General features: G+C 43.7%; 2 protein-coding genes across 4 annotated transcripts in view; both read right to left on the bottom strand.

Moving 5' to 3' along the window:
* Positions 1-925: 925 nt before the first annotated feature.
* On the bottom strand, positions 926-7,608 carry LOC142391633 (gap junction gamma-1 protein-like). 3 transcript variants are annotated; one of them, XM_075477551.1, is made up of 6 exons: positions 7,413-7,608; positions 5,739-5,812; positions 3,067-3,338; positions 2,756-2,981; positions 1,998-2,678; positions 926-1,574 (listed from the first exon to the last, which is right to left on the bottom strand). In XM_075477551.1, exons 3-6 carry the CDS (start codon positions 3,304-3,306, stop codon positions 1,561-1,563), a joined length of 1,161 nt encoding a protein of 386 aa, XP_075333666.1. In that variant the 5' UTR covers positions 3,307-3,338; positions 5,739-5,812; positions 7,413-7,608; the 3' UTR covers positions 926-1,560. The 3 variants fall into 3 exon arrangements, with proteins under 3 accessions (XP_075333666.1, XP_075333668.1, XP_075333669.1); XM_075477553.1 differs by lacking the exon at positions 7,413-7,608 and adding an exon at positions 7,198-7,380; XM_075477554.1 differs by lacking the exon at positions 5,739-5,812.
* Positions 7,609-14,561: 6,953 nt separating this feature from the next.
* stk11ip (serine/threonine kinase 11 interacting protein) overlaps positions 14,562-22,859 on the bottom strand; it is a 32,986-nt gene continuing 24,688 nt past the window's right edge. The window contains exons 23-26 of the mRNA XM_075477546.1: positions 20,071-20,155; positions 18,917-18,999; positions 16,168-16,388; positions 14,562-15,858 (exon numbers count right to left, since the gene is read on the bottom strand). Of these exons, the coding sequence (XP_075333661.1) occupies positions 15,718-15,858; positions 16,168-16,388; positions 18,917-18,999; positions 20,071-20,155 (530 nt within the window). The 3' untranslated portion in view covers positions 14,562-15,717. The remainder of the gene's footprint in view (positions 15,859-16,167; positions 16,389-18,916; positions 19,000-20,070; positions 20,156-22,859) is intronic.

Raw genomic sequence — 22,859 nt, 5'->3', positions numbered from 1 at the left:
GGTGCTGTTGGCCCACCATTACGCCAATAAATAATGTAGTGCAAAAAGTCAGATGGTCAGTTAAACAAGTAGAAATAAAAAAATAAAAAGACAGAACAACAAACTATTTCAAATATATTTATTTACTCTGAAGACAAAATAATCTCTACAGTTACAAAGCTACAAAACTTGAAATAGAACATCAAAAGTATTAACCATTTCAGTAACGTAATCAAAATGGAATGTCGTACCTTGCAGTAAACTACTCAAGTGGAAGTGAGATGATACAAGAATAGAGCATCAGGCAGCGCTTTGGCAGTTCTGCAGCCACTGACTGGTTAAAAAAAAAAAAAAAAAAAAAAAAGTACTGTTAAAGCTACTGATGGCAAAGTTGACGGATGAACTGATGTCCGAATGCAACTGATCAACCGTCCTTTCCTCAGCCGGACTCATTTTCGCCGGGACGCACTAGAGCAAACATGTTTCAATACATAAAGCAGCAAAGTGGATGGGAAAAATATGTTCAACTACAGAAGAAACTCAAAGACATGGATGGAATTTCATTGAAAGTGGCCCAGGAGAGAGGTTTACAGCTGCTATGCAAAAAAACAATTTCACGTTTAGCATTATAATTACTATGATACATCATTTAAGGAAGAGCATCGTCTACAAACATCCCGTTAGATGTAATGTAGAAAGTGGAATGCATGATGCAACACTTTCCCCTTCACCAATCTTGAGCTTTGGTCAAAGCAGTGGTTTTTAAGGAAAAAAAAACAAAATAGACAGCATTTTAAATGAATCGAATTATACAGAAATGATACTTGGTTAACCCTCAAAACATTTCCGTTCAATCAAGAATTCAAGCATTGCCCAGGTACTGTATACGTTTTGGCCGATTAGAGTAACTATGAAGGTTCCAAATATCTTTCAAACATTTATGGAAAAAAAAAAAAAAAAAAAACTTTTGCCAATAAAGCTGTTTGAATTAAACGTGACTCATCCAGCGGAGATTTAGCCACTTTTGCTGCAAAAATAACACCCACACACGCCATTGCACACTCTAAAAATGACATAACCCAAGGCTGTGTTTAAGAATCGGAGGACAAACAAGCCTCAACAAAGTGAGACATTAATATTCAGTGACATTCTATAAAAAAAGAAAGCCTCTCCTTTGTGAGGACAAAAAACACAAAACAAAAGCCGATTCAGCCAGAGGAGTTTAAAGCTTACATTAATCCCTACAAGGTCTTACAGATTATTGCATGGGCCGCAAAGTCAGTGGGTGAAAGAACAGGGTGGAGAAAGCTCCGTAGGAAGTTTGGACGCAGGTCGGCAAGCAGAAACTCAAGATGTGACGTGCTGTCGAGTTTAAAGTTGTCGAGATGAACCCATTTGTCACAATGCAGCTTGATCAGCGTTTGTTTTTTGACTGACCACCAATACTGTAAGGCACGAATCCCTCATCCACACTCTTTGGTCTCTCCCTCAGTGGTCTGACTGCATTCCAATGTGCTTCCCCTCATGCGTTTAAGGCCAGTAGGAAGGAAAAAGGACAGACGTCTGAGAAGGGAAGCACGCTCAGGCATGTATTCCTAGGAGAAGGAAAAAAATAAATAAATATGCCTCAGGATGCAGGTTTATTTAAAACAAGACCCTACGAAAATCAGATGTAGTAGATTAGACGCAGTCTAAATGGAAAATATTTAGATTTTTCAGGCGTGTTGTCCAGTTTCACTCAAATGTTTAGAAGTCGTTGGATTTAGTGTTGGACAACCTTACTTTCAAGGTCTTCAACTCGAGTTGTATGAGCAATTCACCATTTTCTAATAAATTCACTTGATGGTTGACTGCCATCCAAACACTTGAACCGATTAGCAGGTTGAAAGCACTCAAAAAGCACAAGCTGCTTAATTGAATTTATGGCCTTTGAATAAATGTTTCACCGATTAGTCACTCGAAAATTTGGTTCCAGTCCAATAGAGATCAGACACACCACATGCCAATGTCGTCATTACCTTTCTCGCTCGTCTCTCCCTGCTTCTCCTGGGCGAAGTTTAAGCGATTCTGCTCGGCAGCCGTCTGTGCGGCTGTGTGGACCTCTGGGCTGCTGCTTCGTGAAGGGCTTCCTTCATCCGCTTGGTATGCAAGATCCAGGTGCTGCTGTGCCATCTTGAGATGCCTCCTCAGCCGCTCCAGCTCCCTAGTTGAGGGGCCCTCATCCCCGAAACTCTCTCGTCCGGAGTCCCCCAGTGGCAAGTCCCTCAGCTCCCCTTTCAGTTTCTCCTTCTTCATGGTGGCATGGTATCCTGGTGGTGCCGTGGGCATGGAGCGCGAGGAGGGCGGACGGGGGGGACGCGAGCCGAGTGTGGCCCTCCTACGGAAGGTGTCGCGGATGCCGCCAATACCCAAATGGATGATTTCCAGAACGGTGAGGAGAAGGCAGAGGAAAGACACGACATACATCACCAGCAGGAAGATGGTTTTCTCTGTGGGGCGGGACACAAAGCAGTCCACCGTGTGCGGGCAGGGTGACCGAGTGCAGACGTATGAGGGTATCACCTCAAACTTGTAGAGGATATACTGGCCGAAAAGGAAGGCAATCTCAAAGGCAGAACGCCACAGCAGCTGGCACACGTAGACCTTCATCAGGCCGTCACGCAGGATCCTCCGCCGACCGTCGTGCTTTTTCTCGGTACCTTGAAAACACATTCCGTTTTAAATCAGCCCTGTACACTGAACATTGAAAATGTGCTTAATATACATTGCAGCCTACGTTTTTCAGCTTTATCTGACTTGTCCGGTTCGATCTCTTCAGCAATCATTGGGTCTTCCTCGCCATTGTCCTCCGCCTCTTCATAGTCTTGCGCCGCCCCGCGGCTGACAATTTGCATTCTTTTGTTCTTGTTCCGAACAGGCATGTATTCGTTGTCGGCAAAGCGGGAAATCTTGTGCATGGCAAAGCCCAGATACATGATGGTGGGCGTAGTGATCATGATCACCTGGATGAAACATTCATAAAGATCGTATCCAGAGGAGAGAAAACGGATCAACGGTGCAATTGACTGGATGATGCTTGTGGCTCACCTGAAAGATCCAGAACCTGACATGCGAGAGCGGCGCAAACGCATCGTAGCACACGTTCTCACACCCAGGCTGTTGCGTGTTGCACACAAATTTACTCTGCTCATCATAGTAGATGGTTTCACCACCGACGGCCGTCAGCACAATGCGGAAGATGATGAGCACCGTCAGCCAGATCTTCCCCACAAAGGTTGAGTGGTTGGAGATTTCGTCCAACAGACGCGTTAAGAAGCTCCAACTCATGGTGCTGAGGTGACTGGAGCGCTAAATCTGGTCTGAAGACGAAAAACAAAAGACAATGCTGGCGTAATGACTAATCAAATTCAGAGAGCCTGGCTTTGTTTTTAAGTCAGGGAACAACAAATTCATAACAGGCTTTAGTATCAAATTGTCCTTGAGGGTCAGAAAACACCAAAGGAGTGAATTTGCAGTTTGATATTAGATCAGACACAAGTGGTAGATAAACAGATGTGTACTGGTTGAGTTTATATAATAAAAAAAAAGCAGCTTAAAGTTTGTTACATCTCAAATGAGTTTTTAAATCTCCTTTCTTTAGGGGCTGATATATATATATAAAAAAGTAAGCTGTCAAACTTTTTAAGAGGCTATTTTCATGCACTGCATGAACCAAACCTTTAGCTCCGAATTAGTTGAATCACTTTTTGCTTCCAAATCCCAAAACAATTACTAACAAAAAAATAAAGTTTTTATTAGTCTTGTTGGTGAAAAGTAGAACATTTGGAGATCTTAAGTTTAGGGGAAACTAATGAATGTTTTTCCCCTCATTTTCTAACATTTAATAGACCACATGATTAATTGGAGAAAAAAAAAAAACAATCTGCATACAATTAAAATGCACACTAGTTCCTGACTTTTAGTCAGTGAAATTTATAAGCCTCCTCTTTACCCAAATACTCCTAATTGGGGCTAATAAAGTCTAAAAGCATCACACTACCAGGTTTACACATCTGCACAAAAGAAAAAAAAAGAAAGAAAGAAAAGCAATGCATGTGCAAATAGCACATGCAAGTTCCCAGGTTCTCAACAACGGGGCGAGGAAATAAAGCTATGATCCAATCACAAATGGTTCCCAGACAGGCAGGTATTCGTCTTTGACCAACAGGAGAAATTCACCTTTTAAGTTTAAAGCACAAAAATGATGGTGAACCCACATTCTTACAGCTCCCTGGTATGCCAAGCTTGAGCTGCTTAATCAAAATTCAAAGTGCCGGCTGTCAAGTTGCAGCTCGCTGCCAGGAGACCTGCTGTGGCTGTGGACGGCAGGATTTATGGTACCAAGGCAATGAAAAGATTTCGGAATTAATTTTCCCGTCCCACTGCCTGAAATTATTCACAGGAACAGAATTCAGCCTTTTGTTCTTGTGACTGTTTTACATCAAGTCCTTGTTATGAGCATTTGCAAAAAAAAAAGGGTTTGGTAGTTTGAGCACTAAAACCTACATATTTAACATAATAAAGGTCATTCCGCTTTGATATCCTCCACAAATTAACCCAGAAAAAAAAATAAATAAACCCATCAGAAACAAGTTTAGATCTATAGAATCTCATTGACGTGAGCACAGATGAGGGAAAAGCTGTACCTTTAAGACTGAACCTTCCCACTCTGCATCTCTACTTTTAGAACGTAGGGTGTAGCAAAGAAAATAACCAACATTTTATGACTCATTGCAACAGAGACAGGCGTTAGCCACTACAAGCATCTGTAGGCTTGTCCACACAGATCAGTGCAGTGCGTTTAAGGCCCTCACTTGCAAAGCTTAATTAGCCGTTCCTTTGTCAAATTTGTTCCCTCAGAACTTCCATTTGCTCTACTGGAAAACAAACAAAAATAAATCAGATCTTTGTGAGACTCTGCTACAACAACGCAACAAAAACCAACCAGACTGGAAATTATGGGCCTTGAAACATCTAAAACGTTTGTCACAGTGGCAAATCACACAAATTGTTAAAATTGCAGGATTCACCTACGATGGGAGAGTTATCATTAACTTGGGGAGGGGAAAAAAAACAAACAAAAAACAACCCCCTGCGCCTGGTAAATGCTGGTTCTTGCTTGTGGGAATGCCCAAAATGTTTGACAAAACAGAACGCTTTATGACCCTGAAAGAAAAGTCAGACAGAAACAAGTACAGCTGCAAGGTGACATCTGTTTTACCCCAACATACAATTATAACACCCACACGTGGAGGTGTTGTGCTGCTCAGTGTTGGGCCATATATATACACATATAGGACTACATTCGTATGAATGATGCCCCATAATTGGGCAAAGCACTTAGCCTTAATTGGCCTGTTTCAGCCATCTGGAGTTGGCTTCTCACAGCTAATAACCTTGTATGAAAAAAAAAATAAATAAATCGAAATCTGACATCAACTGAGAGACTGTCCCTTTAAACTTCAGTCTGAAGCACCGCCGCTTTTTCTTCCCCCCCGATCCGATAGTCAGCCCTTTTCAAGCGAGACTGCAGAGGACACGACCCACCGTGGTGAATAAAGAATGGTATAAGTGAAGGCATCTTGATAAACCATGATGAATGCAAAGCACAAACCACTAATGACATCTAATAGCAGTACAATTAAGGATGGGGGGGGGGGGGGGGGGGGGGATGTCAAACAAGGAGCCAAAATGTCAACAATTTGCTACACTCAAGTTACCTCAAAAGGCTAAGAGTGCGAGTTAGAGAGCGTAGCCTTCCTGGACACGGTTCATGGAGCCAGCGGCCGGTATTCTTTGGAAAGAGTAAAACAAGTCATTCAAATGTCCAGATTATTGGCACACTTCAGATGCTGTTGCACTGCTCTTGATGTCCAGAAGATAAGTTGCCATGTTGAGAAACAAATGGCTCAGACGGTAGCCTTAAAATGTTTTCCTTGGCAGTCCCCATGCGCCTCTTGCGCATGAAAGAAGTTTAGCTCCTGCTTGAAAAGGACTTGAAACGTCTTATAGGTTTATCTCTTCTCACACACCTCCTTGTTAACAGGGCTGAATGCCCCCCCACCCCACTCTATAGATGGAAGCACAAGGGAGAAAACAAACAGCTCATCACCCAACAATGTATGCGACTAAAAGACAAGCTTGTTCTTGGTCCAAGTAAATGCAAACACGTCTCGACTCTCCTGGCAGGCCAGAGACAACCTCTACATGCCTTCTCATTTGCTAGTGTGGCTTAAACCCAGCTCTGATTTAATGGCTTTTCTGCTTCAGGAGTCACTCAGCCCAAGCAGTGGATGGAGGGGGTGGGGAGTGGAGAGTTTTTTTTGGGGAAAAAGGAGCTGGACAAAGCAGAAGGAGAGTTAACATTCCTGCCTAACCAAAACCAGAAAGCTCAGATTTTAGGGTTCATGGAGTAGACAAGAGGGTACTTGAAATCCCTGCGTTGTCCGAGCAGCAAGACAAGAATCTGCTAAAAGTCCATCATAACTGCTCCGTGATGTCAGTTATGATGTTAGACTTTACATAAATATATAAAAAAAATAATTAAAAAAAAAAAAAGACTTCCAAAGAGGACTGTATCCTCAATACTTCCTGTGCTTTAAATAATCCATAAAAAAAAAAATAAAAAAAAAACACAGCTGAAAGGAAGTGTGAAAGATCCACTGCAGGGCAGTTGAAGGCTATGAACACGCTTTGCTGAGTCAGACCGAAATGTTTTGGAAATTGTGGCATTCCTGGAGGAAAACAAAGTGCTGCCAAGCTTCAGTGGGGAAACAAAAAAAAGAAAAAAAAAAAAAAAAAGAAAAAAAAATCCGATGACTTAGAAGATGAAGCCATCCTTTCTAGAAGAAAGTCAGACAGTCAGGAAAAGTTAAAGCCACGTACCATTAGCAGCGGGATTACTCAGTAAAACCAGAGGAATTACGAGAAGAAAAGGAAAGAAAATGCGTTTAGTCTGGGGTGAGGGGGGGTGTGAGCTCGTTCAGCCACCGAAGTGGATTCTTCTGCCATTTAAAAAAAACAAAAAAAAAAAAAAAAAAACGAACTTTTAAGGACTTTCATTAAACCGTACGACTTCGTAACTCCCAGAATTACGCTTTAAAATAAATAAATACATTCTTGCTGTATTACAGTATTCCCATTTGGGCTTCAAACCGACGAAACTCAAAGACGACTCACCGACTTTTCCAGCACGCGCAGCTCCAACAACAAAAAATAAAAAAATAATAAAAAAAATTATCCACCCTGGAGACTGCTCGTAAAACTCAACTTCTTTTTTTTTGTTGTTGTTGTTTGGGGTCCTCGAAAGAGCTTTAACTAAGAGGCAGAGAGAAGAAACCAAACCAAACCGAACCGAACTGAACTGGCTGAACCGACTCGTGCCAAATACTCACCGTCAGCGCGCGCTGCTTCTCTTATTTGCGCTCAATTGCTTCACCAGGTTTTTCTAATTAGCGCGCCCTCTCATTGGCGATCGCGTTCCGCGGCGGCTGTCAGCATGAACCCATCCAGCAGCCTGTGTTGACCCCCATGTGTCGGGGTCCTGAACATGAGGACAAAAGAGAGAATTTTGATTCCTCTAAGCTCCTGCTTCCCCCCCCCCCCCCCCCCCCCCCGCACCTCCTCCACGTAACTCGGCCCCATTCAAGGAGAGGAGGCCCCTTGTATGAAACCTGAGATCCACGACTACCGTTCTAACCCTCACGGCAAAAAAAAAAAAAAAAAAAAAAAAAGAACCACGAGAGTCCCATCACACGCTCCAGATTCTAACGATGCTGCGCAAGTGTCACAGTAGAACCTCAGGGTGGGGGGCCACCAAGAACAATACATCCTCACTCCCTGCAAGTGTTTGAAAATGTACTGGATCTGTATGGCTCGAGCGATTTGTATTGTTTCCTAAATGTCTTTGATTTCGAAATGATAAAGGGGAAAAAAAGTTAATATGGCAGCCTATTCCTCTATTCTTAAGGAAGGTGGATGGTTTGAGAGACAACTGGCCCCAGGGCACAGAGGAGTAGAGGTCCCCCCCACCCTTACTGAGGAGGATCACCTCCCTAAAATGGCAGGATCCTGTCTCTTTGCAGCCACTTTACATATCAGCTGTCAACTGGCATACATGGGGTAAAGTAGCTGGGGCTTTTGTTTAGATCAAATGTTTTTTTTTTTTTTTTTTTTGGAGTTAAAGGGACACCTTCTCGGTGTCACTTTGTTGAGATTCGGCTTTCATTTGTTTGCATTTTATGGCTTTCTACTGGTCACTTTCATGTTTCCACTGATGCTGTTCGTGCGCCTTTGATGCACCGAACAGTCTGCGACTGTACGTCATTTTTAATCTGTATTTTTCTTTGTTCTATCATTGCTCTGCATATCTGTGGAGTTGTTTTGCGTCTCCGTGCTCGCTTTATGTGCTGTGTTGGTAGTTTACATCTGTTTGTCATCAATGTTGCTTATTTCTGTTATTGTGCTTCTTTTAAGGATATTTTTTTTCTTGTGGCTATGGTTGTTAGAATTTAGTCTCTTTTTTTTTTGCTGTGGTTCCTGTTCTCTCTTTATAAGTCTTTTTATGCATTTGTGTTTAATTAGTCACTTTGAGTTTGATTTGTCACTTCTTTCGCTATTGTTTCAAATCATTTAGCCATTGTGAAAGCTCACTAGGCCCCTAGCTGTTTCACCCACGGGCCCTCTAAACCCATTCAGTAATCCTACCCTGGAAACAATACTCAGACGAAAGTGACTGTTCCTACTCTTTGTCATAAAATTTTTTTTTAAAAATCTCAAAATACATGCAGTTAATTGCCATAACAGTTTGGGCCGCAAGCTGCAACATTCCTGCAGTAAATCATGCTTTTATGAAGGTTGTAATGTTCACTTTTGGATTTATGATTCAGCTTTATAGAAACTGTGGAGACTATTATGCCGCTTGCTGTGTTCAGTACATGATGCAAAGTAAGAGCTTTGTGTGATATTTGGTTCCAACGCAGTGCAACAAGAAATATTCAAAAACCACAGCCGACACGTTGCCCGAAGAGTTTAATCAAAAACTGAACCTTGTGCTTTCCATTTGGTTGATTTCCTTTTAGTTTTTGGTGCACTCAGTTTACTTGGGGTATTCCAGTATTTTCAAAACATTTGGGGGGAAACTGATGGGAAGAAATCGGTGCAGTGGAGGCTAGGGCATCCAGGGTAAAGTTCCAAAACTGCTGGACCTAATTCATCCCACCATGCATGCTGATAGCATCCTTCACCAGGCCGAAGTTGAAAGTCAACATCTCACAATTGTCCTAATCCAGTAAAAGTCCACGCGCTAGTTTGCGTGTCAAATCTTAACGTGTCAAATTTGTGGAACGCCACAAATGTCCATGTCTCGACCTCATTCAGTTTGTTGTGTTAGAATCTGTCGATCCGTTCATTTTTCTTAATATGAACATGCCCGCGGAGGAACAACAACACTGTAATCTAATCATTGTTTCTTTTTCTGTGAGGACCCAGGACCACAGTTTGGCAGCGCATGGGTCTGACGGAGGACTGCGTGACTGTAGCTTTTACACGAGGAGGCCCACCGTCCAAGAATTCGGTCGACTCTGGCGTTCAGCAAAACAACAGATTTCTTGTCATGCACACAGCAGCTGTAGTGCTCCTGACTTACCAGAGAAACCTTAAAATGTTTGGAGGAGGCGGTGGGAATTCAAACAGGCCAGATGTCTGCACAGGGCCAAGCGGCCATGGCCGCATCCCAGCTTCCTCTCATACTATCTGACTTCCCTGCTCTCCTCCGGGTTCTCTGATATGGCCCGTGAACTCATTCACCTGCGCAATTGGGAAGCATGTGAAACACCACAAAATAAACACTGTTCAAGGGTAAATGGTGTGGCAATCTGAGGTCATATGAGAAAAAATTGTATTAGGATCATGACAGGGTGGGCCAACCCAGATAGCATGCGGATGTGGGCCACTTGAGGCAATGATCTGTAGGCACTGTAGGCATTCTTCTGGCCCGGACAAAACAGATGTGAGCCTAAACTGGCCCATGTAGTAAATGCTACATTTGGGCCAAATGTCACAAAACGAATAAGGCCCAGCTTTGGCTGATATATGGCAAGTTAGCAACGACTAATCCGGTTGTGAGCCTAAAGTGGCCCACATATACACTTGGCCCACCTTTGTTGAAACATATTTGGGCCAGTTTTGGGTGTGATCACCTACCCAGCAAACATGTCTCTTCTAGGGCTTAAAATTCCTTCTGTGGAGAGAATATCAGCTGCCTGATTAGAGGCAGGACCTACTGATATAGAGCACTTTTGATTTCCGGCCACCCGTGTGGGCCACCGCCTCCCCTTGTTGCAAGCACACGTGTTGTGGTAATGTTTTAGTGTCAGGCTAGATTGCCTATTTCCTCCCAAAACATAAAAGTCCGTGATGTAAATTCATAGCATGCAGTCATTAATGACTCACGGATTTCTCCAGGCTGAGTTTCTGGGATCATTAATTTCACCACAGTATCAGCCAAAAAAAACAAAAGGATCCAGTGTTTCCCTGCTTATTCCGGAAACTCAGAAACACTTTTTTTTTTTTTTTATTATTATCTTTCATTTAGATCATCGAGGGCCGTAAAATAAATGAGAAAAATACAAGAGACACTGACAGCATGGAGAAAGATAGTAAAAATGTTAAATGCACGGCTTAATACGGGCATGTGTAAGTGAGGAAAACGGTGCCAGATGTCATATCAGAGCCATAAAATAGAAGTAATGATGTACAGTACGCTTCGCCATTAACTCAGTTTTATGTGCCTCCATCTTTTTTTGCTTCTATGTTTGCTGTTGGTTTTTTTTTTTGTGGTTAGAAAAAGTAACACATTTAAGACGCTTCAACCCTCCCCAACACATCACAGAAGAGGCAACTTTGCACAGTCGTGACAACCAAACAACTCTAACTTGTGTGAAGTTGCACTGCTTTTCTCCTACGAAATCTCCTTGGATTTCCGCTGGCGTGTGCCAACACTTGGGCTCAAACATCTGTGGCAACGAGCGAATCTCCCCCATGCTGGAGCACGTCTCAGCATGACCACGGCCATGGCTGCTCCAAGGGGGACGCTCAGCAGCAGCACCTGTGGATCACCTTTCACCTTCTTTTTGCAGAGACGAGACATAAAGTCAACCGCAAGACGGGCTGTTGTTAATTGCGTGTGTCAGACTCATGGGAACAACATCAAAAACAGGCTGCCTGAGGACGCGGGTGAGTAGTCACCAGTCATTTGTGCGTGAAAGCCGCTGCTGCTCACTGCTTTGGGGGAAGAGTGGGGGCGGCGGTGCTCAGCCACGTGGCTGCAATTGAAGGTGATCCAAGTCTTCGGAGCAGCATGTGCGCGGCATATGTTCGAGCACCAGCGGCCTAGGAAATATTTACACAGTGAAACTGGTTAACATACCTTTCACACAGCTGAGCCTGGACTCCGATTGAGCCTTTTTTTTTTTTTTTTTTTTTTTTTAATAAAGAGGGGTTGAGTTTCGCAGTTTAGTGTTGGTGTGACTTAAAGAGAAACAACGTGCAGCCAAATAAAAAAAAAAAGGGGCAAAAGCTTTCTCTGGGACACTTTATTTTCAGTGTTTTCTCCGCAAGGCTCTACTTTTAAAGAAGCAGCAACGCTATCGAAACTGCGATTTCACGTGCAACTCCCAACTCAACTGAACTGTCTGCACTGAAGGTCTTAACCAGTTCAGTTGATTGAATGAAACAAGTCAGCTGTGCTGCTGCAGGGTTGGAAAAATAAAAAATAAAAAATGGAAGTTTTTCTGTGCCATCAGAGTTTGAACACAAATTACTAATATTGAATTTTTACAGCATCAAAATCAGACTTTGAATTTGAAAAACCAACAGTGTAAAAAAAAAATCTACTTCTAAAAACAAAAATCAGTGTAAAAAAAATTCAACCTCTAAACAAAAATTCAGTGGAAAAAGAACCAGACTCAACATCCGGGTAAACAGGGAGAAGCAATCGATCCCTGTTTCAATTCATCCAACGGCAGCCAATCAAGTGACGCTCCATTGGACAGATCAGCCATGTCCACCAACGCGGGTGATGGTGCTTCGGTGAGTGAGTTTACTTTATTTGCCATTTGAGTTAGTAAAATTGAGTAATAGATATTACTCAATATCTGTTGAGCCAGATCCGGCGGCAGAGACAAGCTATTGGACGGGCATTTAAATGAGTAGGGGGGGCCCCCTAGCGGGGGTCTGGGGGTCCTCCCCCAGAAAATTTGGTATTTCTTAGATGCAATTTTCTGCATTTTAACCGAATTGTGGGCCCCGTTTCAGCCCAATAAGGAACTGTTCTTTTGTTACTAAATACGTGACGATTTCATTATTTCAAGGGACGGTTGGCAACTCGTTTAGGCAGCCCTGGCAAACACATCACGCTTCCTTTAAAGTAGGCATTCGGAGACATCTCGAATAGCCTGCACAGTTTAATTCACTCTGTATAATCATCGGTGCATAAATTGAACGCAAAGCCCAGATCACGTTTGCCCCTTTCTAGCCGCCATAAATACTAATACACACAACGAGCAAACAGGAGCGCAACAACAACAGCAACGCCCACGCACGGCCACAGTGAATTCAGACTGGCGCTGAGCCGACATCAGAACGCATTTGAACATGTAGTTCAGGGTCGGACTGGGAAAAAAAAAAAAATCTGCCCTGGCAATTTTCCCCGGGACCAGCCCCCCCCCCCCCCCCCTCAGTATTAATTAGTATCTCCAATCTAATTAAATAAAAATAAAAAACGAGCACAGACCGCTCAGTCAATGGCATGTACCCATAGAAAAAATACACATCCAACACACGACCTGACTATCGGCTAACAACCATGATCAGTAACCTACACAAACCCAGACACATAATGGCTCGGCGGCCAGCAATCGGATAAACCAATGAAGTGAATCAATCCTGTGAAAGAATGAAAACAAGTGAATGAAACCTGCACTCACCCATTATGAAGTTAACTCTGCCAGCCCCATACTCTTGCCCCTGCTCAGCCAACTCCTTGACGTCGGGTATGGTTGGTAACGTTACGGCGGCTAGCATTAGCAACGAGGCTGCTAGGCTTGCTAAATCGGTAAGCATTAGGCTACTGAAGAAAGCTAGTCTTTTTAGCTACGTTATATTATCATCTTTCTTCTCGGCTATAGCCTTTGTTTACGGCCACTGGCCCTAACCTGACGCGTTAGCTTAGCTGTCAAATCACCGGAAGTTTTCACCGGAAGTACTGGCGCACACACAAAAGCTCTCTCCAGACATATCTTTCTTTCATTCCGCCCAGATGAAATTTAATGCCACTCTTCGAAAATCAGAGAAATTTAAGACATTTTAAGACCTTAAAAAACGTATTTTTTATCTAAGACTTTTAGATCGTGCCCCCTCAGTGTTTGAGGCAATCTCCGGTCAAACGTCAAAGTGAACCCAGGGGGGGCACACCGGCGTGGATGGGGGGGCAATGCCCGCGAGTGCCCCCCCGTGGCGCCGGGGCTGTATTGAGCTGATCTGTCCAATGGAGCGCAACTTGATTGGCTGCCATTGGATGAATTGAGACGGGGATCGATTGCTTCTCCCTGTTTACCCGGATGTTGAGTCTGGTTCTTTTTCCACTGAATTTTTAGATGTTGAATTTTTTTTTTAGATGTTGAATATGTTTACACTTTTTTTCACATTTTTGTTTTTAGAAATTGATTTTTTTTTTTACACTGTTGGTTTTTCAAATTCAAAGTCTGATTTTGATGCTGTAAAAATTCAATATTAGAAATTCGTATTCAAACTCTGATGGCACAGAAAAACTTCCATACAAAAAACCTGCAGCCACACCGGCCCTTTCACGGATCAGTTTGAGTCTTAGTGCACGTAATCTGTATCCTCCACTCACTGTATGTGCAAAACCTCACATATATGCACTCTCTTAACAATGTACATATATTTACAATAGATATTTATCTCCTATAAGATTTCCACTGCCCTTTATGTAAATAGTTCTGAATACTGCTCTTCTGGTGAGATGCAAACTGCATTTCCTTGGCTCCGCACCCATACTCTGCACAATGAGAATAAAGTTGAATCTGAATCAGTTTGGACTTGCAGAGAGAAAGTTTGCACTGCTTTCCATCTTCAAAGCGCAGCATCAGCCTCTCGATGAGATGCTTGCACATATCACCTGCCAGATATGAGCGATTCCTTCCAGCGGTGACAAAGAGCGGGCAAGTTCCATCTCATATGTTCCCTTGACTCAAGATTCTTTGAATTTACACAAACGATGGAGAGAACGTGATCGCACACGCAGATGAAGAAAACATAAAAAAAAAAAAAAAAAAAAAACTCTTTGATGATTAAGCTGGGGTCTGAGGTGATGAGAGGGTTTGGACTCCCGACTGGACTCCCCAGTGCCCCCCCCCCCCGAGGTCTGCATCATGAGGGCATCAGCAATACATTTGCAAACAAGGAGTGAAAGAAATCGTTCAAGGGGCGCGCAACTCTTGTGGCCAAGCAAAAAAAAAAAAAAAAAGCTGAGCCTTTTAATAAAATGAACAAAACACGGGACTTTTAGATTCAAGTATAACACATGATACATTCATATAAAAATAAACAGCATTTTACATCAATCCAGTATGAAAAAAAAAAGGAACAAACACATAAATTAGCTTGTACTAGTTGAGCTGAGTTTACAGTGCAGGGTTCATTATGGTCTTTCACTGCTTCCGTACATTGTGATATGTGCTGGGCCGCGTCACAGTGGCGACATGTATGATTCACACTTCATCCGTTTTAAAGCTGGTTTATTAACTAAATAAGAGGCTAGTTTGATAGTCAAGTAGTCCGGCAGACACTGCTGATCGTGGCAGCGATTCCTCCCCTCCCCCCCTCCGGAAAACTGAACAAAAAAACGAAAAAGAAAGGAAGAAAAACACATCCACCACACAAATGTAGCTAACGTTTTTCCTCCAGGTTTAAAGATGGGGAAAAAAAAAAAAAAAAGGCTCCTGCTCGTATCTGACAAGTCGCACGAATTTATGATACATCGCAAAAAAACAAACAAACAAAAAAACCTAATTGGAGACGAAACTCTTGAGGTGTCCCCTCGACAACCCCCCCCCCAATCTCGTCTTAAGCGTGGCGATGGCCCTTAGACGGCGTGGTGGTGGGGTTGGACATTCGGCTCAGCTCGTGGCATTACTCTCCAACAAATACTTGAAGCCCCCCCCCCCCTTAATGTCCATTATTCCAGACGTCCAAATTGACTACATTGATATTTTTAATGCTACAAGTGATTTAAAAACAATAAAAAAACAAAAACAAAAGAAAAAGAAGAAACAAGGCACACACGCCATTTCAGCTGTAGAAAAATTCAGTGGGGTGGCTTTTTCTGGGAGGGGGGGGGGTTGAAATTATGCAACCAGAGCTTTTTACGGGCTTGTGTGCCACATGAATGAGTGCAATCATTTCCAAGCTCTGGGCTTAAAGCAACAAGCGTAATGGGACCAGACTGAGAGCAGACTGTGCAGAGAGAAAACAAAGACACACTTGCTTATGCTCACTGAACTTTTTCCCAGTACCAACGCAGACTTCACAAAACACACCCACACACACACACACACACACACAGCAACACACACAGCAACACGCAGTCTGTAACTTCTTTTGTAGTGCCCTCCTCCGTTATGCTGCTTTTTCCTGCAGACTTGTATGCAACTTTACGCCGAACATGGCCTCCCACTGCGCCCTGACCCACGCCAGCAGACCCTGGAGGAGCTCGGCGCTCTCGGAGCGCACGCACCACGTCTTCTCCTGTTTCACAGTCTGTGGGGAAAAAGAAACTCAACGTGAGAAAAAAAAAAAAAAGGGTCACAATTAAAGTTGCAAACTTGGGAACACCTCCGTGACGGGCTCAGAGAAAACAAAGAGAAGCTGCACGAATTGCCTTAAATTTGTTCGGGCTTTTTCCTCTGGCAATTCCTCTGAAGCACAGAGAACACCTTGTCTAGAGATTTGCAGTCGACCAGAGATGACCCCACTCGCTCTTTATCTCTTTCTGTCGAAGTGGAAGAATGTAACGGCGCGTGGCAGCTGGGAACCAAAAGTTTTGCCTGCAGCGGCGGGAAGACTAACCTCATCGTAAAGGTTAACGTCCATTCTACGCTGGTCCGCCGGCCACAAGTCGACGGAGCTCACGCAGCTGATTGGCAGAGTTTCCAGGACGGTGAAGCTCCCGCTGCGTGGCTCTTTGTTCTCATTCGCTACTGCGCTGGTTTTCCTCCACTGGTGGTCCTCTTTGAGCAGGTAGAGGGTCTCTCGAGTTGCCAAAACCGTCAGAGGCATCCAAGTGTCCTCTGAAATCAAAACAGATGATAAAACATTTCCATGATACATTTATATATGCTCTCAAGGCTCCTTTACACCAAACCGATGTCAAGGCAGAAGGAGAGAGGGGGGGGGGTAGACTACATATTCGAAGGACTTTGTTGCATGAGTGGCGTTGAAATCCCTTGGCCTGTTAATTGTGGAAGAAGGTAAGACGATGAAAAGACAAAAAAAAAAAAAAGAAGAAGCCACGCTAAGTGGGTGAAATCCAGAACAGCCAATCAGAACGATCTCTTTCACCGACAGGCCCGATGCCCATTCAACACGCTCAATCTGCCTAAAATCGTTGACATGCAAACAAAACAAAACAAAATGCATTTCTTAGCGCTTTAATAACGCATCCTCTTGTGAGCTAGTGGGAAGAAAAAAAAATGGCAAAAACATTGCTGTAGCTAAATATTTAGCCTTCCACGACGAGCCTGTAACCTTTAAAAGGTTAAAACGCGGCCTTTGGAAAATATCCATGTGAAAATCACCCTTAGAAATACATGGTAGCCAAAGCCAAAGGTTGTGTAATTGGTGCTCTTCAAGGGATTTTTAGGCTCCATTTCTCTTGACTACTTGAAAGGGTTTATTGCATCTTTTAAAACAAGCCAATTCTGTCCCAATCACAATTAAATATGCCACATTAACCAAAGCCTTGAAATGATAGGCATTCGATATATCTTCTCTCTAACTCTGTGAGCCCCTGAACTTACTAAATAATTTGAAGACATGACTTCTTCACTGTAAAAAAAAACCCAACAAAATGACTGCCACTTTGATCAATCATTCTCTCCCGTTAAAGTTAGCCGATTTATGTGTTTATCTGATTTTTAAACTACAGGCTGCAGTGTTGGTCAGCGATGCTAAAAGCCTCACAAACCGTCTCTCGTTGACACAGTTTTAGAGTTAAATGTGTCAGAAATAGTAACAAGTCGAGGAAAAGGGCAGATCGAGACACGCTGAAATTGGGCCAGTTGAAATTCCACCGACACACACAGCTGCGTGTAGCCTGCAGCGAGCGGCCTCGGCTTTAAGTGTTTCGACTGTAGCTCGGGCGGACTTGTGTCCTGCAGCAGCAGATGCGTTAGGTCCCAACCACATGCGTGCAAAATACAGCAATTTGTCAACCCCGCTGAGTCTAAACTGTATATTTCTGGCTCATTTCATGGCAAAGGTTAACGTGAATGGTTGACAGGCACATGACATCTGCTGCAGCCCAAATCCCCCCCCCCTCATTTTTTAAAAGCAGATTTTGTATAACTATTCTTACTTACAGCTAATATCAATGCCTATGGATCTGGCTCGTCTCCTCCATTTTCTTCATCCTGCAAGCTAAAATCCCTTAAATGCTATTAAATCCTGAGCCGTCTGACAACCCAGAACAACACAAAGATGCACAGTCCCTTCTTTGCTTATTGCAGCCAAAAATGTAATAATGTTCATTTACACATTTCTGATGCTGAGGTTTGTGGTGAGGATGCAGGAAAGTTTTTTTCTTTTGGTGTAGCCGGGTCATTGGAGCAGTTCAACAACCACTCCGGAATCTGACCAATCTACCAGAAGGTCCTCTGTGGTCAGATTTTGATGAATTTGATGACTTTAAGACGAATGAATGAATGAATGAACACGTACTATTGCACTGTTAGCTCAGACCTGCTATGTTGTTGTTATTGGGGGCTATCGGGGGCTTATAGCAGTAGCAAACTCGGCGTGAAGTTAGCCTACTGTCACAGAGCACGGAGTAGTAGATGGGTGTGTAGAAAGGCCCCAATAACAACAACACGGCAGCTCTGAGCTAACAGTGGAATAGTACATGTTCATTCATTCATTCGTCTTAAAGTATTGGTGAAACAAAGACAGATAATGCCTTATTTAGAGGCTGTATTGTCAATGCCCCGTTTACTCCTGTTATATGGATATATGGATCTCGAGTGATCTAAATATCTTCCGAATGACGCCGACTTTCACCAAACTGTTATCGATGAGTAGATGAACGTATTTTATGACAGAAATAAGGTCCAGGTTTAAAAAACAAAACAAAACGGACTTCCCCTTTAAGCGTCGCTAGCCTGTTTCATCGGTATTCAAACCTCAGCTTTACCTTCACTACATAGACTTGAAAACCCTTCCTATGGCATCTGTTGCCTTGCTTGCTGGCTTACTTTATTTCAATTTGTTTTACAGTGGAATTCCGCCACGTAAAGAAGCTCATGGCTGCTTACTGTTGAATTAATGTTTTACTGCTCTTTTTTTGTTTGTTTTTTTCGAAAGAAACGAGAGAGTTGGTAAAAGTCACGAGAGCTCTTGGAGCGGCACGTGACAAATTGAGTCTTGAAATCTCATCCATCTCGAAAAAAAAAAAACACATCGACATGTTGCAAGTGAGGCTCGGGAAGATAAGCGCCTCAGATCTCAGATTCTTCCTCTGATTAGAGAGGGAGAGAGATACCTGGCGGAGCGGTTGCGCTTTCGGAAAATCATTTCAGTTCGAGGAGAAAATGGATTTGGTCACCTTGCAGAACAAACGCCAGAATGTAGAAGAACTGCAGCTGTCCGTCCTCCACATCTGCCTGGATGTCTTCACACACTAGAGGCCTGCAGATCAAAGGAGATGAGTAGTTAGCAGCTAAACCGGGTGTTTTTGTTGATCAACACAACAGAAATGTGGCGACTGGCAGGTGCGGCTGCGTCAGGTGGAACGACACCCTTTACAGTAACAATGAAGCCAAGGGGCTAACTGACATAATAACGGCCGACAAGACTTATTGCGCAAACACTGCAAGTGTGTTCTGAGACTGTGGTTAGCTGCCTCAGAGCACATGAAGGGGCTGCTTTGATTTGCTTTTAGTTTTTGATTATCGAGCTGAGGAATGTGAGGCCAGATGATAAACTGGAAGGATTTGAGGCATTACTGTGGGTTTGTACACGGATACACTAAGCTGCTCTTCGGGAGGACGGCCAGTCTCGGGATACATCTGTCAGAGTGTGTTTGATTCCGAGTTAAAGGGAGACTGGTATTTATTTAAAGTCCTCTAAACGGATAACATACTTTTCCTCCAAGAGTGCCTTTCGAAAACGCAGACAATCTGCCAGCGTAATTGGACTGTTTGCTTGTTCGCGGCATGTTTTCTGCACATTTTACGTCTGATTAGAGCGTTTTGAACCCCCCCCCCCCCTCGCTAAAATAATGCTTTTATGAGAAATGCCACACGTTTCCTTTGAGCGAGAGCCTACAAAGAGCCCCCATCTTCCGAGTTGGACGGAAAGACACACAATTAATAGGTGTTAGAAAGAAAAAGAAACAAACGAATGAATAATAAAAGATAAACAAGAGGACACGCATGCTCCACCATTTGCAGCGGAGCACATGCTACCAATTAACATGTGGTTTACCAGCTAATTTAGCGGGGGGGGGGTTTGCAAAACGAAGTCTAAAAAAAGGCTGATTGTAATCAGCTAAAGATGTGTGAGAAATGTGCAGCGTTAGAACTTCTACAGCTGCGACTCCCTTTCACCTACACCACCCCGACCGCATACAAATGTGCGCAACACTGTTCACACCACATCTTTCGGGCGTCTACACGAATAAAAATCAAAGGGGTCTGCCGTTTTCTCACTGCCTCCATTGTTTCCTCCCACAACAGAGAAGGCCGCGAGGGTGCTCACCAGAGGTGGTGCAGCGGGGACAGTCTGGTGGTAGAGATGGACTTCAGCTTGCTGTCGGATTTGTGGGCCATCTCACGAACGATTCCTGAGGAAATGACACGAAACGGACGCGTTAATAAGATCAGGTGAGTTCTGGGACAGTTATCCGGGCCTCCCATCTCCAAGTGCTGAGCCTAAGGAGGCTAGAGTGGCAGCACAGGATTTTCCACCTGTTCAAAAGGCTTATATAATAGTATTTAGTCGGTTCATTAAAGGCATACTATGCAGAAGTCTTGTCCAAAGACCCAGTGAGTGTTGGTCTGAGGCGCATTTCTCTGCTGTTACTTCTCACCAAGGAATTCAGAGTTTTCAATCTCTGACAGGTGGAAAACAATGCATCTTATCCAGCACCACTCTGCCATGAAGAGACAGGTTTGAAAGCCTGCATTTAAAAATGAAAATAATAACTGAATATTCTACATAGTACACTATATTGCCAAAATTATTTGCTCATCTGCCTTTACACGCATATGAACTTAAGTGACATCCCACTCAGTCTCCGCTATAATTCATCCCGTGTTCTATCGGGTGTTCTATGGGGTTGAGGTCAGGACTCTCTGCAGGCCAGCCGAGTTCTTCCACACCAAACTGGCTCATCCATGTCTTTATGGACCTTGCTTTGTGCACTGGTGCAGCAGTCATGTTGGAACAGGAAGGGGCCATCCCCAAACTGTTTCCACTAAGTTGGGAGCATGAAATTGTCCAAAATCTCTTGGTATGCTGAAGCATTCAGAGTTCCTTTCACTGGAACTTATGGCGCTTTTCCACTAGCTCGGCACGGCTCGGTTTGGTTGCGTTTCCATTTACAACCGAGTATACTTCGTGCCTCCTCGACGTGGGCGGGGTCGTCGTAACACGGCTGTGCGACCAGAACAACAACAACAACATACGAGGAGGATAGCATGGAGGAAATCGAGGCGCTCGTGTTGCTGCTCACCCTGTGGCTTTTTGTCGCACAGAAGGCAAGAGAAGAGAGCCAGAGAAGACTCCTGGCCGCCAGACAAAACAGGATTGAAAAGTGACGACACTCATCGGCCAATCGGTGGAAGGCAGTCGGCTGACGTCACGTTTTAGTAACGCTTTGGCCCACTTGGAACCAGGGCTCAGGTGATACGGAAAATCTACCCGGTTGCAGGTACTGCGTGCTAGTGGAAACAGGCAATAGCGCGCCGAGCCAAGCCGAAGCGAGCTAGTGGAAAAGCGCCATAAGGGGCCAAGCCCAGCTACTGAAAAACAACCCCACACCATAATCCCCCCTCCACCAAACTTTAAACTTGGCACAATGCAGTCAGACACGTACCGTTCTCCTGGCAACCGCCAAACCCAGACTCGTCCATCAGATTGCCAGATGGAGAATTGTGATTGGTCACTCCAGAGAACGTCTCCACTGCTCTAGAGTCCAGTGGCGGCGTGCTTTACACCGCTGCATCCGATGCTCTTCATTGTACTTGGTGATGTATGGATTGGATGCAGCTGCTCGGCCATGGAAACCCGTTCCATGAAGCTCTCTACGCACTGTTCTTGAGCCAATCTGAAGGCCATGTGAAGTTTGGAGGTCTGTAGCGATTGACTCTGCAGAAAGTTGCCGACTGAATTTAATTATTTGGATGGGTGAGTGAATACGTTCGGCAATATAGCGTATCTCTTTACTTAACTGCCACTAAATTGCCAACTCTAGATCCTAAAGCAAGTGGTGATTGAACAATTCTCTGATTTAGTATTTTTGGCTTCCTAAATTAAAGAACCGGGTTCATTTTCTCAGTTATATGTCCCCGTCAGTAGAATATCTGAGGGTTCCGGACAAATTGCAGATTCCAGACTCACTTTTAAAAGCTAGAGTAGAGCCTTCAGTAAACTGGGAATGCAGAGAATGTATTCCATTGACTATTTGGATAACGGCTTCACGGTGCCACTCGGCTAAGCTTAACCCCCAAAGACATGGCTGATATGGTGAAAGGGATCTATTGGAGCTCGAACCGCGATCTTTTCCCAAAAGTCATACCACAAAAAAAGCAGAAAGTAATAATCAAACACCACACACACACACACACACACACACATACACACACACAAACTCCTCTACAAGGTTGAAGTTCGTATGTTGTCCCTGCCATATATGGTGAGGATGGTGAGCAATAAGGTTGTTTCGCCAGTTAAATGTGCACCCAAGCTCATGCCTTTGTTTGTACATATGCAATTCAAAGCAACCTGAAAGGTTTTCTTCCAAAATCATTTGGCTGTGAACTTCTTCTTTTGTGAAGAAACCCTGTAGCCCTAAATCATAAAAAAAGGATAAAACTGTGTGCTTTTGGTGTCCTTTAGAACCAAATATCTAAAACGGGAAAAAAAAAAGAAATCATCCCAAAACCAAAGAATGCAACCAAGAAATGCAACCAAAGATTCATTGGACGACCACGAGACATTTAATGAAAATTTCCAAGATTCTTTTGGACAAAGAGAGCCGAGTGACAGTGCGATTTACAGCCTGGAGCTGCCAGGAAAGTGAACATTTCTCTACAACTGTTCAAACAGGAGACGTCAAACACATCCCTTTACTCACTTTCATGAGGCATGTGGGATGAAGTGAAAGATTTAGGGGGTTGTGTACATTTACCAGGGAGGCCAATGCGCTCAGGAGCAATGAAGTCGAGAGCAAACGACCGACAAACATGATACAGTAAAAGTACACCCGCATAAAAATGTCACACCCAAACCTTTATTTAAAAAAAAAAAAAAAAAAAAAAAAAAAG

The sequence above is a fragment of the Odontesthes bonariensis genome, chromosome 11 (genome assembly GCF_027942865.1).
Source record: "Odontesthes bonariensis isolate fOdoBon6 chromosome 11, fOdoBon6.hap1, whole genome shotgun sequence".
Taxonomy (NCBI): Eukaryota; Metazoa; Chordata; class Actinopteri; order Atheriniformes; family Atherinopsidae; genus Odontesthes; species Odontesthes bonariensis.
This window is presented reverse-complemented; position numbering and strand designations above follow the sequence as displayed.